Here is a 13793-nt window from a genome sequence, read left to right as displayed (position 1 = left end):
GCCTCTCATGCTCTCATACACTCACACACACACACGGAGGAGGGCGGTCGATCGGCTTGTATTTGTTGGCTTTAATGGCGATGATCGCGTGAGTGTGTGTCTATGTATGTGTGCATCTGTGTATGGGAAAATAAGAAAAATGAAGAATGTCGCTCCACACCCAAGGACCGCCACGAGGTTGGGCCCAAGAGTTATGGGTAGCCAAATATATTTGTATTTAGTAATGCGGTTATTCGATGATCTTCATAGGTACAATCATTCGGACAATAAGTCCCTGTAGCCAAAAGTTTTTTATATACTAAGATAAACGAAATAATAATTTAAAGTTTCAAAAATGCAACAATAAGAATCTTTAAACTTAATAAATTAAAACTATATTTATAGGGATTGTATTTCATTTAAATATTAAATATTGGAAATGTACACAAGTGTATTCCATTTCAAATGAATATATGTATGTATGTATTATCTTTAAATTCCATTTTAATATTTTATTTACGAGTATGTGCAAGTAAGTAACGTTTAAATACTTCATCAAAAAATACAGCAAGCACTCAAAGAAAAAAGTTACAAAATATCAACAGCAACGTTAACTATTTAATTTAGTGGGCGAGTCCACTTGACTAGGCTGTTTCCTACTTTGTTGTTTGTAAGCATGCTCCCCCCGTCACAGCGCCCAAACACGCACCGCAGCCGCTCCTGCAGCTGGGCATCTGTTTGTGTGTGTGTGTGGGTGTGCTCGCTGTGTATCTGGCAGTATCGTATCGTCTGAGTATCTTGGCTGCGCACGAGTACGCAGTCAGTCAGTCAGTTAGGTTGGCTGGCTTCCCTCTCTCTCTCTCTCTTGCGGACACACGCAACCGGGCGGAGTTAATTCCTGAATGCTTGAATGGCCAATCTGAAGCAAGTAAGCGTATCCGTATCCGAGCGATGTCATGACTTTTTAGTGTCACACATATGGAGATCTGGGGGCGGGGCTGTGGGAATCTCATTCGGGCGTTCTCGATCTTGTGCATCTATTTTTGGTTCATTAACAAAGTCATATCACTAATAAAGCGACGGTAACCAACCCCCATACGGATGTGGCAGCGTCTCCTTTCTCCTGCTAGCTGCTGCTGCTGCCTGTTCTGTGTCCAATGCGGCGTATGCGTGATGAGCGATGGATGGCCTGGTCTAGTCCAATAGACTGCTGCCGCCGGCTGCTCTCGCTGAGGCGTTGCGCCGCGCTTGGTTAGAGTTAATTATGGCAAATGTTGTCTTCATCTGATTGTCACTAATTCGGAATATCGTCATTTAATGATATATGCCAATTTTTCCTGTCATTCGTTCATTAAAATTGTCTCTGGCAGGTCGCTCAGCCACAACAACAACTCTTTGCACTGTCGCATGCACTTGCAGCGCCTCTGAGAGAGTGTTGCACGCTGCCTTTGTGTGGCTGCGTCTCACGTACGCAGACACACACGGATTCTTTGGACACGCCTCCTTACGCTTACCTGCTCCTACCTTTTGTTGCGAATCCGATTCGTTTCTCTCTCCCACTGCCATCCGCTCTCTCTCGCTCTCTCTCTCACTTTGCTTTTTGCTCGCCGATTTTTAGTGATTTTCAATTTTGACGATCGCCATTCTGATTGTTTGTAAATTTTCATGGATGTATGAAAGTGTTTAGTTAGTTACTTGTTAGTTTACTTGCACCAATTGCAAATATTCATTCATGTTGAATTTGTACTATGTAAATATCTGTCTAACCTTTCTGTACATATTTCCACCAAGAGTGGAAGTTGAGAAAATAAAGTGATTTAATATTTAAAATAAAGGTTTTTCATATGCAAATCAAATATGTTTTTAATTTCAAATAAATATCTACATTTCAGATTTAGATTTTCTACAAATCATTACATTCTTTCTTTTACTTTCATGTTTTTATTGAAAACCGAATATTACAGTAAACATTTGTTGTTGATTATAAAAAACAAGCCCCTTGTGTCCTTAAATAAAGAGACCCCAAATCATATTTTTCAATGGAAACAAGAAGATTGTAATAGTTTCCTATGTACAGATATTCCTACCATATCGCAACTCAAATTCCAGTACGGGCAATTGATATTGAGCATTTCTCAACTTACAAAATAATTGGCCACATGCGAAAAGCTAAGAGATCTCCTCTACCCCTTGGGGCTAAAGCTTCATGGCAAAACAGTGTCATGGGGGTCTCCCTTGGAACGATGTGGAGAAGGGTTGGGGGCAACGACGATGACAAAATTGTCTCTGCGTTTAACAAATTGGGTGACAGGCTTTGAAGTTGCCGGCCGCCCAGTGACAAATGACAAGCATAACAAATGAATATTATGCGTTTTTCTCTCTGCTTTAGTCTGACTGTTTCTCTTTCTTCCTCTGTATCTGTCTCTATATCTTTCTCTCTCTTTGACTCCTCCGCGTCAGCTTCTTTTTTGTGGTACACTTTCCGAGGGTACTTTGATTTTTACCAGATGTTTGGAAACTCTGAGCAGACAATACAGCTGTGGAAATCATAATTCAATTTCAATACACTCGATTCTATGTAGCCAAAACAACTTAAATTAAATTAAACTATGGAATACTTATAGTAGCTTGGAACATATTTTTAAGAGATAAAAACCATCGCAAGGGTATATAAATATGCGGTGCAGCGATGCATATATCCCCAGGTATATCTTGTTGAATTTCTGCGTTGTGTAACAACGGTTGAAGGAGAATCTGCCAGACACTTGAGAAAACAAAAGAGCCTAGGGTGCGAAGATGGGGTGGGAGAGAGAGCAGTTCAAGGAGCAGGACAGCAGCATCAAATGTCATAAAGTGGCAAATGCGCTATAAAATTTACACATCCAGCGGCAGGCACCGTCCGACTTGCATAAGGTTACGGCCAGATGGGTGTGAACCGTAAAGGGGACAGCTCGAAGGGACGGAAGCGTCAAATTGTCTACGGCAGCGGCACTCCAAAAGGAGAGCACTCAAAACTCACACTCGTATATCTTGGACAGCATCAACACGTGATTATGTAAGCACTTGAGTCCTTTGCAGTCGGAGCTATCGGGGGGAAGGACGCAACACGGATCGATGCAACTGCAGTTGACGATGAATTATTGGTGTAAACGTATACCCGGCTCACTTGAGAGGCAACATACCGCAGCCAACCTGTCACCTGATCCCACATCCCACACGTTCGCTCGCACACGGTCACTGCTAACGAGCCCCGAAGATGAAGCTGTTCCCAATCCGCTGCCGAACGCGGGGCTGACCAAAGACTTCCCATCACCCATCCTCCGTGCTCGACCTGGACATGTGTTTCTGCTCTGTTCGGGTTTCGGTTTGCCGGCGCATCTCTTTCACGCCTGATTCCCCAGGAGCTGGAACTGGAACGGGTAGAGACTGAGTCTGGGGTCGAGTCCGTTATGGTTTATAAATTTTCAATGGAATATATTCCGGCATTTTCCGGAGAGGCATGCAATCTGTTTTTGTTTGTTTGTGCTGCCAGGAGGCCTCCCAAATGCAGCCATGGATGCAGAACTATGTATATCAAAATATGATTACTCGATCGGTGTTTTGCACCGCGGATGATACTCAGGTATTTCCATTTTTATTAGCATTGCAGACGTCAATAAAATTGTTATGAAAATATTATATTTATTGGAATTTTTAGTTGTATTGTTTTCAGTGTATGCTTCATCAGAGGATGTCTACATTTCTGTAGATATTTTAGATTTGCAAATTTTAAGGCGAAAATGGCTGCTGAAATATGCATTTTGTTTGCCCATCGATCGATTGTTTTGTAAGACAAAACTCTGTTTGCACTTGAATCATTTGAGATTCCATTAACATTTGAAGAAATCCTCGGCTATTTGATGATGGCTTTTTGTGAATTATATTGTTGGTGCTAATTAAAAACCTTCTTCGGTCAGGCAGGAGACGAAGAAGAGACACCACAAAGAGCCGACCCGAGTCGGTGGCAATGGCAGTGGCAGTGGCACGGCTTTGTGGTTTCTAACAATAATTAAAAGCAAATAAATAAACAGATTTGTTCAACGACTAATTGAAGTACAAATAAATCAAAATTTAACTAATAGTACGACCGGACGGGCATCGTGGACCACCCAAAGTGCCCGGCGACCGGAGGCCGTGTCCGTAGCAGGCGTCCGTCCCCGTCCCCCCACCAACCAAGTAGCGTACCGAGGGAAAGAGTTGAGCTGTAATCGAAGTGTTAACAGGCCAAACGGGTTTCGTTGGGCAAACACACAAAAATACAACAACAAAATCATAAAAAAATCATCCAAAGGTTTGACTACTGTCGAGTCCCGTACATACGAGTCTGTGCGGGGCGCAGACAGCGACAATCTGACGAAACGTTGATGATGCTCACTCAGCGGTGGCTCATCTGAAAGTTGCCGAGATTTGCCGACAACGACAACGACAATCAGAGACGGAGACGGAGATGCAGATGGATATGGGGATATGGCTGTGTGTATGTGGAGATGAAGTTGGGGGGGGGCAAGTTGGGGACGAAGGCAGAGAGTTCTCTTCATGCTCGTTGCACTTGAACGCTTCAACGGCATTCTGATTTGTGGCTGCGGCTGCAACGGACCGGCAGCTCATGCTGCCACTGTGACTGTGGCATCCACGGACCAGGACCCGGCCATATTTCACGTGAACTGCATCTAAAAATTCATCTAGGAAATGGTGAAAACAAAAAGCGAAAGCAAAAGGCAAACATCAAACAAAGGAATGAAAAGGTGAAAGTTTGGGGTCTATTGGGATCACTATGGCTGCATGGAGTTATACGATTATAAACGGATTCTCTCTCTCTCTCTCTGTCTCTCTTGTTCTCCAGCTATCCCCTGATCACACCACCCTTCGCTTCAAACGGGAGAGCCGCATTCAAGTTTCAATATGGCGTCGTTGCCGTTTCCGCATGGCTCCTCAGATGCTGCCGTTGATAGACGCGCTTTAAATGCATAAAATTGCCGACTATAAATAACATTTAATGAAACACATTTTTCGATTCTTAATTCTACACGCATCCGCATCTCATTCCCGGCCTGCCCTGCCCCTCCCCGCCCTTCCCAGGGCCACCGACTCCCTTACCCGATTTGGTTTTGGTTTTCCATATTGTTTTTGGCAAAGGAGGAGCAGAGCATTTAGCTTGGCATCTTCTATGCTTTTTGAGTTATTATTGTAATTTGGCTGTGGGCAGTCATGTGGAACGATTGCGGTGCACCCAGTTGCAGTTACTCCGGAGTCCGGACCCGACCAGACCCCGGGCCAAGGGAGCCACGTTTGGTATTCTCTGTTCATTTAAATTTTTCACAGTCTATGAAATATAATAAGTTTGCGACATGTGCATCATCACAATGTTCTCTACGGGGCAAACGAAACTTTAATTAAAAAACACCAAAAATATCTTGTTTTTTTTTGGAACTACTCCTTGGGGGATTCCGGGTAAAAGGGTTGTCTACAGTGTTTGCTCAACCCATGGAAATAGATCACGAGATGTGGATGCAGGCAGTAGTTCCACTTAGCCACCTACGCGGAGTCTGCAAGCTCCGAATGTGTTAACGGTAAACTCGCTGGGTGCCCATTTTATGCGTTTCGTTTCGCGCGCACATCTCGAAATTCAAATGGGCCGTAACGGCAGAATAGCAGACCAACACGGGAAAAACTGAAGAGAGAGTGTTGTGTAGTTGTTGTTGCTTCACCACCACGGATGAAGAGACAGTGCGTTTCGGCAGTGCAAAGCAAATGGCTGAGAAGAAAACTGATCATCACTATGATTTATGGTACATTTTGTGGATTTATGGAACAGAGCCCAGAAATGATCAAATAAATTATTTGCTTAACATTTTCGCAACGCACTGTACACATGGGTGCGAAATGCAAAGGAAAATTCATAAAGCAGCGGATGTTTTTCTTAATTTTTAATGCTTTACTTTTATTTAAGTGTTTATGGAGAAATAACTAATGAAAAAAAACTGCCTTGAATTGCATATTTTGCAGCACTGAACTGCACTCCGCCGCTGCATCTCTCTCTCCCTCTCTGTGTCCCTTCCCTTGCGGTGAGTATTAATAAACATGCAGCGGGCTGGCTGGGCCGACTCGGCTCGGGTTTGTGTGTTGTGTTAAAGCGCAACATGATTCGCTCGATTTAAAATGCATTTCCATGCCAATGGCAACGCGCCGAGTTGCCGCCCTTTGATTTATAAAACAGGCTGCTTGGCCGTTCCCGAGTCCCCCCGCCCGCTGGAGCAGGCGGCTGTTCGTTTACTTAATGTCAATGCAAATATTATTTGACGGGAATGGGAACATCCAGGCAGCAGCCACATGAAGACACATGCAATATCATTACTTTACAGCCAGGTTCTTATATTTCCACGCTTTAAATGCTCTTGCGAATGTTCGGTTACACATCAAAACTAAGTTAATTCTAACACAAAACAACGATCTGGGGCGTTGGAGTTCCAGGTATTGCGGGTTCAACTCTGCAAGATAAAGTCTAAAATTAGTGATTTCGCTATGACAAAACGTAGGCGGTACTCACACAATCAAAAGAGGGGAAATATAAGGCAACTACACTGCAAAACAAATGTGGTACGGGGGCTGGATTGCGGGTTTGCTGTTGGTTATTGGCTTAACTAGACTATGCTGCAGACGCTCTAATCGTCCTTCTTGGGCACGCTCAGGTCGTAGAAGAGCTTGGTCATGCCACCAATGCCAACCAGGGCCAGGGCCATGGTGATGCGGTACAGCACACTGTCGACAGCGGAGCCCTTGAGGAAGACGGGCTTGCCGTCCTTCTTCTGGAAGTGCTCCTGCACCTTGCGGATCTCGAAGTAGCCCTTCTCGACCTGCTCCTTTCCCACAGCGGTAGAGCGGCGGCTAGTGGTGGTGGCAAAGCTGCGGACAACGGCCTGTGGAAGGAAAATTTGCGGTTAGTTCTTGCAGCTCCAGCGCCCTTACGTAATTCCCCATGAAATATATTTTCCCACGGCCATAGAACCGTGTTCCATACACTCCAGCAATGTCAGTGGGCTGTTCTAAGTCGTTAAATGTTACTCACTCTTGACAGGTTCAACATTTTGCTAGATATTTTTATATTTTTAGCTAAACGTGAGAAAAGTTTTTTTGGGCGAAAATCCGGACAAATTATGACAGCTGTTTTGGAGAAATTCAGTGTGACCGTTTGCGAGCACTTTTCGACGACCCTGTCTAGCTCACACACCTTGCATTTTTTTGTAGTATTGTTAGTATTTTTGAGTATTTTTCGTCATCCTCTTGTCTAATGCAACAGTGCAGAAAAAGTGTAGAAATGCCATTTAGAGACATTTCTTAGTCCACATAGATTACTAATTAATGATCAGAATCGTTTTGCATAAAAATCTACGTTTTTAAATGAGCGGGCATGTCCAAAATGGATAGCGCCGGTATTTTACACTACGGCTTCATACGCATTTCCTCGTCAGGTGTCTCTATAGCTAATTTCATAAAAACGTAGTTAACATGTAGCAAATGTGTAGTTAGCGTGAAGTAACCATGTAAAATATTAATTTTTAAATTAACCTTTTCTGATTAATCCTTATTTTATGACTAACCAATTAAAAATGAGTACTTTAACCTAGCGAATCTTTTAGGAAATGCATTAGTTTATAGTCGTAAATTAATTGCTCAGTACTGATCGGCTCATGAAATTAGAAAACCGACTTAGAATATCCAAATCGAGGAATTGATATTGCTAAAGAATGCAATCACGGAAGGTGGCTCTGCTGGCGTCGCTGTTTTTTTGCGAATTTGTTTTCTTTGCCTCCAGCACAACAAAATAATGTTTAATTCAAAGAAGCTGCATAATGTCTGTGGCTAAATATCTAAATCGAACAGTTGGGATGAGTGGCATAGAGGCTGTGTCGAGGACCTGCACACTCAGGCCCAGGGAGGCCGAACACAGCGCCATCCGTTTGTCCGCGGGCGAGAATTTCGTGGGACGCAGCAAGGAAACCGGCATTCGGGACTCGCGCTGCTCCAAGCAGCAGCTACGACTGCACGTGGATCCCAAGAGTTGTGGCATTACCTTGAAGGTTCTGGGCATGAACCCGTGCGGCATCAACGGAGTGATGGTTATGCAGCACACGGAATGCGAGCTGAAACATGGGGATCTGGTGGAAATAGTCTACGGCCGGCATGGCTACGAAGTGGTATTCAGCCCTCCACCTGTTGAGTCTACGGAGGAGAAGCCAGAGGAGAACGTTCCAGTTGCAGTCGCATCTGCAGCCACTGAGGAGGAGAAATGGGCTTCAGTGGCCAAGGGAAAATTGGTTATCTACACCAGCGCTGGAGTCGTGGCCTCGGCGAAAATTGCCGGCTACGATATGGATGGAACCATTATAAAGACAAAGTCGGGCAATGTATTCCCCAAGACCACTGACGACTGGCAGATCATCTTCCCAGAGGTGCCACAGAAACTGAAGAGCCTGCACAAGGATGGCTTCAAGATCTGTTTCTTCACCAACCAGGCCGGCATTGCTAAGGGCAAGGTATCGCTGGATGACTTCAAGGTGAAGATAAAGCAAATAGTCAAGAAGTTGGCTGTACCCATCCAAGTATTCATAGCGGTGGGCGGCGGCTACTACCGCAAGCCGCTGCCCGGCATGTGGGAGCATCTGCAGGACGAAATGAACGACGGAGTGGCCATACAGCTGGATCGGAGCTTCTTCGTGGGCGACGCCGCTGGCAGACCCGAAGTGGGCAAGGGAGCGACCAAGCAGCGCAAGGATCACTCGCTGGCCGACCGACTCTTTGCCTCCAACATTGGACTCTCGTTCTACACCCCGGAAGTGCATTTCCTGGGCAAGCGATTGGAGCAGTGGAACAAGCCCGACTTTGATCCCACCTGTGTGCACGATCAGCTACCGCAGTTTGAGCCAAACGATGTCCAGTTCGACGGGGGCACGTGCGAGATGATCATCATGGTCGGCCTGCCCGGTTCGGGGAAGAGTCACTTCTGTGCCGAGGTGCTGAAGACTCGGGGCTATGAAATTGTCAATGCAGACACTTTGGGCAGCACGCAATCCTGCCTTAATAGCTGCAAGCGCCTGCTGAGCTCTGGAAAATCGTGTGTGGTGGACAATACCAATGTGGATGCTGCATCCCGCAAGAAGTTCCTGGCCCTAGCTGACGAACTGAAGATCCCCTGTCGCTGCTTTGTGATGAACGTGTCCACGGCTCAGGTGAAGCACAACATTGCCTTTCGCGAGCTCTTGGAGACGCCACACTCCCAAATCAGCGACATGGTCTTCAACATGATGAAGAAAAAGTACAAGGACCCAGCGCTCGACGAAGGTTTCGTCACCATACACAGAGTGAATTTTGTGCCGCACTTTGCCGACGAGAAGGAAAAGAGGCTGTACAAGTTGTTTTTGGTGGAAAAGTAATACGATTCCGCTTTAATCCAATGTGAATATTCGCTTGGCAATGTCCCCAATGAGCCAGTCCATGGAGCTAAGCAGCTTCTCCCCAGTCACAGCGCTCACGCCAACCACCAGCCAGTGGTGGGTGGTGATGTCATCCAAATGAAGTATCTACAATTTAAGCAGCTTAAAGTTAATAAATATTGTTAAATACTCGTAATACTTCGCACCTCTTTGATTTCATTCGAGTTGAGTGCCCCGGGCAGATCCTGCTTGTTGCACAGCACCAGTAGTGTGGCTCCGGCCAGGCGCTCCTCCTCGAGCAGCACCTCCAGCTCCTGCCGGCACGAGTCCAGCCGCATCCTATCCGCACTGTCCACCACCCACACCAGGCCATCTGTGCACTCAAAGTAGTTGCGCCAGTAGGAGCGCAGCGAGCGCTGACCGCCCACATCCCACATGTTCAGGGTGTAGCCATTGTGCTCCAGGGTCTTGATGTTGAAGCCCAGAGTGGGCGAGATTGTGTCTATGGACTCGCCATTGAAGCGCTTCAGAATGGTTGTCTTTCCGGCATTGTCCAAGCCGCTGCAAAGTGCAAACACAAAAAACAATGAATCACAAAGTGCCGCAGAAAAAGTGAATTAAAACTCACAGCAGCAGAATGCGCATCTCCTTCTCCTTCTGTCGCATCTTTTTTAATACTGTGAGGAAGCCCATGGTGACTCCTGAGAAATATAATTAATGGTTTTAAACCTATAAATTAACAATAAAATCAGCAGCTGCTTTAATTTGTGTTTTGTTTTGTTTTGTTTGAAATTATCGATTATCGACTATCCAGGGCTGGCATTTGACAATGTAGTCGAAGTTAACCCTGTGAACGCCTTTGCCGCTTTTATTTAAATTTCAAAATCAAATTCATGGATAAAGTAGGCTGATAATTGCATACTTCACAGACGATCCCAAATTGTATCAGCTTGCTCTCAGAAGCAAACAATATCTCATTCGAACAAGTCTAAAAAAATTAGTTCAACAAAATGCAAAGAAATTTGTTAACTTCCTTGCGCGTAAGTAAATTTAAATACAATTTAAACTATTTAGATAATATTTGTATTCTTGACAGCCGTTGATCCGGTGCTCCCAAGTGCTGACTCCGTTGTATGCAACCCCTCGGCTGTTCCAAACTTCTTCGCTGCTGCAGGCTCAGAAGAAAAGCGGCAAGCTGTCGCCGAAGATAGCAAAGCTACAGAGGAAATATCAGGAGAACAATGGGAAGCCGGTGTTTCTTAAGGGCGGCCCCATGGACGTTATACTGTATAGACTGACTTGGGTGCTGGCCATTATTGGCATCCTGGGCGATGTCTGGCTGTGGCTTGGCTACATAATATATAATTAAGTCAGCCACATACACATACAGATAAAATGCATATTAGCACACTTATACACATAAACAATGCCAATGTGACACAAAATCAAACAAAAGTACGTTTCCTGCACAACTCCTGAGAGACCTTCCCCGGGGCGAATAAACATATTTGATTTCGACTACAACTATTTGCCTCCTTAGCAATTTATCGATAGGCTTGCAGATAGTTGTGGTGGCGCCACTGAGTAATCTTGCATGCACGTACATGTAGAATGTCGAATTGACAGTTGAGTAATTTTTACTCTGGAAAACTGAAATTTATTTGAAAACTAACTAAGAGGGCTTTCCCACCTTTAGGAAAACTCCTTAACAGGTGAGGAAAACTCTAGAAATCCATTTCTTTAGCGTGCATGCATGTTTGTTTATGTCTCTTCCTTCCTTCCGCTCCATTGCCCCCAACTCTTCATTGGCTGTGCCATGGCCAACCGACTCGCGGACTCTTAAGACCTCTCGTCAGCCGCACTACTCCACAGCAAAAACCTAATTAACTCATTTAGACCCCCTCTCGTAAAAACATTTATTTTTTCTGCTTTGCCACTTTACGCATTTGGCAAACGAGAAAGAAGAAACTTCGAAAAATAAACGGACAATAGTCGGAGGGGGGGCTGCTCCATGGCCAGAAAGAAGATGAGACCTGGCTGGCCATGCAAAATCGTGGCATAATTACTGTGGCCAAATGAGCAAGCCCCACGGGCTGCGCAGTGGTGGTGCCACCGACTTCGATAGTCCCCCCGCTGGCTGCACATTTGAACTTTTACTTTTGGCCCGACTCTCGTTGGGCGCCTTGAGAATGATTGGGAAGGGGGAATCTAAGTGGCGCGTGAATCACAGCTGGTCAGTGGCTGCGTGGCGTTGCACAAGGCATGGCATCCGCCATGGAACAGCTGAGGAGCTTTGCATAAGCTGAGCCAACCATTTGGTTAGCACCCCGCCGAAAGGCTAAAGTTGGCAGCTCGCAGAACTGCAGCGGCAGCCATCCTGCCATTCCCGCACCCATGTTTGGACAGGTTTCGCTTTTTAGGCGGAAAACAAACTCAGACTCAGACACAGACACTGGCAGCGTCATCGACACCCAACCAAACCAAACCACCGACCGACGACCGGTCACCAGCTTCCACTGACTCCGGCAGACTCCAGGCGCAAAGAAAAAAAACGTGTCGCGGCAATTTCCCATTCAATTGCAGCTTTTCTTCCATGTTGCATCTTTCTTGTGTCTGTCTCGTTTCGGTTTTTGCCTAGTTTTCGGTTCGCAATGCATTGCATATGCATTGCAATTTCTCCGCCACCGCCACCGCCGCCGCCACTGCCGCCACCGTCTACTCATCTGCCCGCATGCCGCTGGATGGCTGGCTGTTCGGTCTCGGTCTCCGCGCTTGACTTACATAAAGCTAGGAGCACACGCTGCCGTTGGACACACACCAAAACTTGTTTTGTCTTTTTCGAGGAAACGACAGAAGCGTCACTTGGCCTGGCCCATGAGGAGTAGGGAGGAGGGTGATGCTGCTGCTGGTGCTGCTGCTGGAGAGGTGGCCCATAGGAGACGTTGCCTCTGATGATCATCAGCTTTGGCTCAGCTGTGGCCTGTGGCTGTGACTGTGTCTGCGGATGACGATGAGGTTGTTGCTTTGGCTATTGCTTTGGCTACTGCCATTGCCTCGCTGTGGACTCTTCTGCGTTGGCGCCTTATGTAACTTGCATGTGTGAGAGCGGGCAGCCTATGTACGGGGGCTACCAAACATTTTGTCCACTCATCTTCATCAGCAGCCAGCAATTACACTTTTGTCATACTCGCCGGATTCTCCCTGTCATCAATAGGCTTGAATAATCAGTTTCCAAAGCTCCTCCGCATGCACTTCGTATCTATCCATGAAAAATGGCCTCCTCTTTAACATTAATCATGTGCAGGGGGAATCTCTTTTTTGTGCACAGCTGCGCACAGGTTTCGCTGTCGATTAGCATGTTCAAATGGACAACGATGCAGCGGTGTGCCACCTGATGAGGCTGGCTGGCTGGCTGATTGGAGGCGTCTCTAATGTTGCGCATACGCATGCCATTAAACACATCGTCATGAGGAGATGGAAACCAAGGATAGTCCACACACAAAATCCAAATCCAAGCCAAATCGAACCGCCCAAATCTGACGCCCAAATTCGCAATCGTTCGATTTTGGTTTGTAAATTTTGTGCGCGTCTGCCTGGAACAAGGCTACTGCCAGGTTTTGTTTGGATTTGGTTGGTTTGCCTGCCCCAATTATAGTGTCATAACAATTACGCACGCATAATGAGTTTCGGTTTGAGCCAAAAAGCTGGGAAAACAGAAAAGAGCAACCATCGCCAGAGCCAAATCATTGTCTGCCGCTGGCTGACCCAGTAGGCGACGTGTTAATGATGGTTTTGTTCAGATATGCCTTCGACTACAATAAAGGGGTTGAGGTTCATTAAAGTTGCAAAAAACGCGAGTAAAAATAGACACAGAAGCGAATCGAATGGTGTGCACAATCCCGCTTATGGTTCAGTTTGAATATCTGTGGCCCAGGAATGATGGGAAAGTATCCCTGAACCTGTCTTCGACTGCGACCTTACCACTGTCGCTCCAATTACATGAACCGACAAAAAATAAGTGAATTACGAAATCAGCTGGGAGGAGGGCGAAGAGAGACCTTCATCTTCACCACAATAAACCAAATGAACGGCTCGAATGACAGTACCGGACAGTGGCAGCTAGCCGCAGTGCCACACAGCTGATCAAAACAGACCAAGACACGAAAATGATTTACCGACTGTGCCGTGCCATGTCTGTGTCTGTTGCTGCTGCTGCTGTTGAGTGTTAAGTGTTTACTTTCATCTCGTTGTTGCCCCCTACTCAAGTTGCAGATCGCTCACCGGCCACGCAACCGTGGCACGTTGCAAAGTCCTTCACTTTGGATCATGAAATGTTCGCCTCAA

At 46.0% G+C, this 13793-nt stretch overlaps 4 protein-coding genes across 4 annotated transcripts; 2 read left to right on the top strand and 2 right to left on the bottom strand.

Moving 5' to 3' along the window:
• Positions 1–6366: 6366 nt before the first annotated feature.
• LOC117897122 (cytochrome c oxidase subunit 7A, mitochondrial) lies at positions 6367–7160 on the bottom strand. Its single transcript, XM_034805775.1, has 3 exons — positions 7085–7160; positions 6566–6935; positions 6367–6506 (listed from the first exon to the last, which is right to left on the bottom strand). The coding sequence occupies exons 1-2, from the start codon at positions 7100–7102 to the stop codon at positions 6681–6683; spliced, it is 273 nt and encodes a 90-aa protein (XP_034661666.1). The 5' UTR covers positions 7103–7160; the 3' UTR covers positions 6367–6506; positions 6566–6680.
• Positions 7161–7779: 619 nt separating this feature from the next.
• LOC117897119 (uncharacterized protein F21D5.5) lies at positions 7780–9647 on the top strand. Its single transcript, XM_034805772.1, has one exon. The coding sequence runs from the start codon at positions 7869–7871 to the stop codon at positions 9447–9449; it is 1581 nt and encodes a 526-aa protein (XP_034661663.1). The 5' UTR covers positions 7780–7868; the 3' UTR covers positions 9450–9647.
• Positions 9429–10234, bottom strand: LOC117897120 (ADP-ribosylation factor-like protein 2). The gene is made up of 3 exons (XM_034805773.1): positions 10078–10234; positions 9656–10010; positions 9429–9596 (listed from the first exon to the last, which is right to left on the bottom strand). Exons 1-3 carry the CDS (start codon positions 10140–10142, stop codon positions 9462–9464), a joined length of 555 nt encoding a protein of 184 aa, XP_034661664.1. The 5' UTR covers positions 10143–10234; the 3' UTR covers positions 9429–9461.
• Positions 10235–10345: 111 nt separating this feature from the next.
• On the top strand, positions 10346–10973 carry LOC117897121 (cytochrome c oxidase subunit 7A, mitochondrial). The gene is made up of 2 exons (XM_034805774.1): positions 10346–10489; positions 10546–10973. Exons 1-2 carry the CDS (start codon positions 10460–10462, stop codon positions 10816–10818), a joined length of 303 nt encoding a protein of 100 aa, XP_034661665.1. The 5' UTR covers positions 10346–10459; the 3' UTR covers positions 10819–10973.
• The last annotated feature ends 2820 nt before the right edge of the window (positions 10974–13793 follow it).

The sequence above is a fragment of the Drosophila subobscura genome, chromosome O (genome assembly GCF_008121235.1).
Source record: "Drosophila subobscura isolate 14011-0131.10 chromosome O, UCBerk_Dsub_1.0, whole genome shotgun sequence".
Classification (NCBI taxonomy): domain Eukaryota; kingdom Metazoa; phylum Arthropoda; class Insecta; order Diptera; family Drosophilidae; genus Drosophila; species Drosophila subobscura.
Note: the sequence above shows the minus strand (reverse complement) of the source record. Positions and strands in the feature narration are given on the sequence as shown.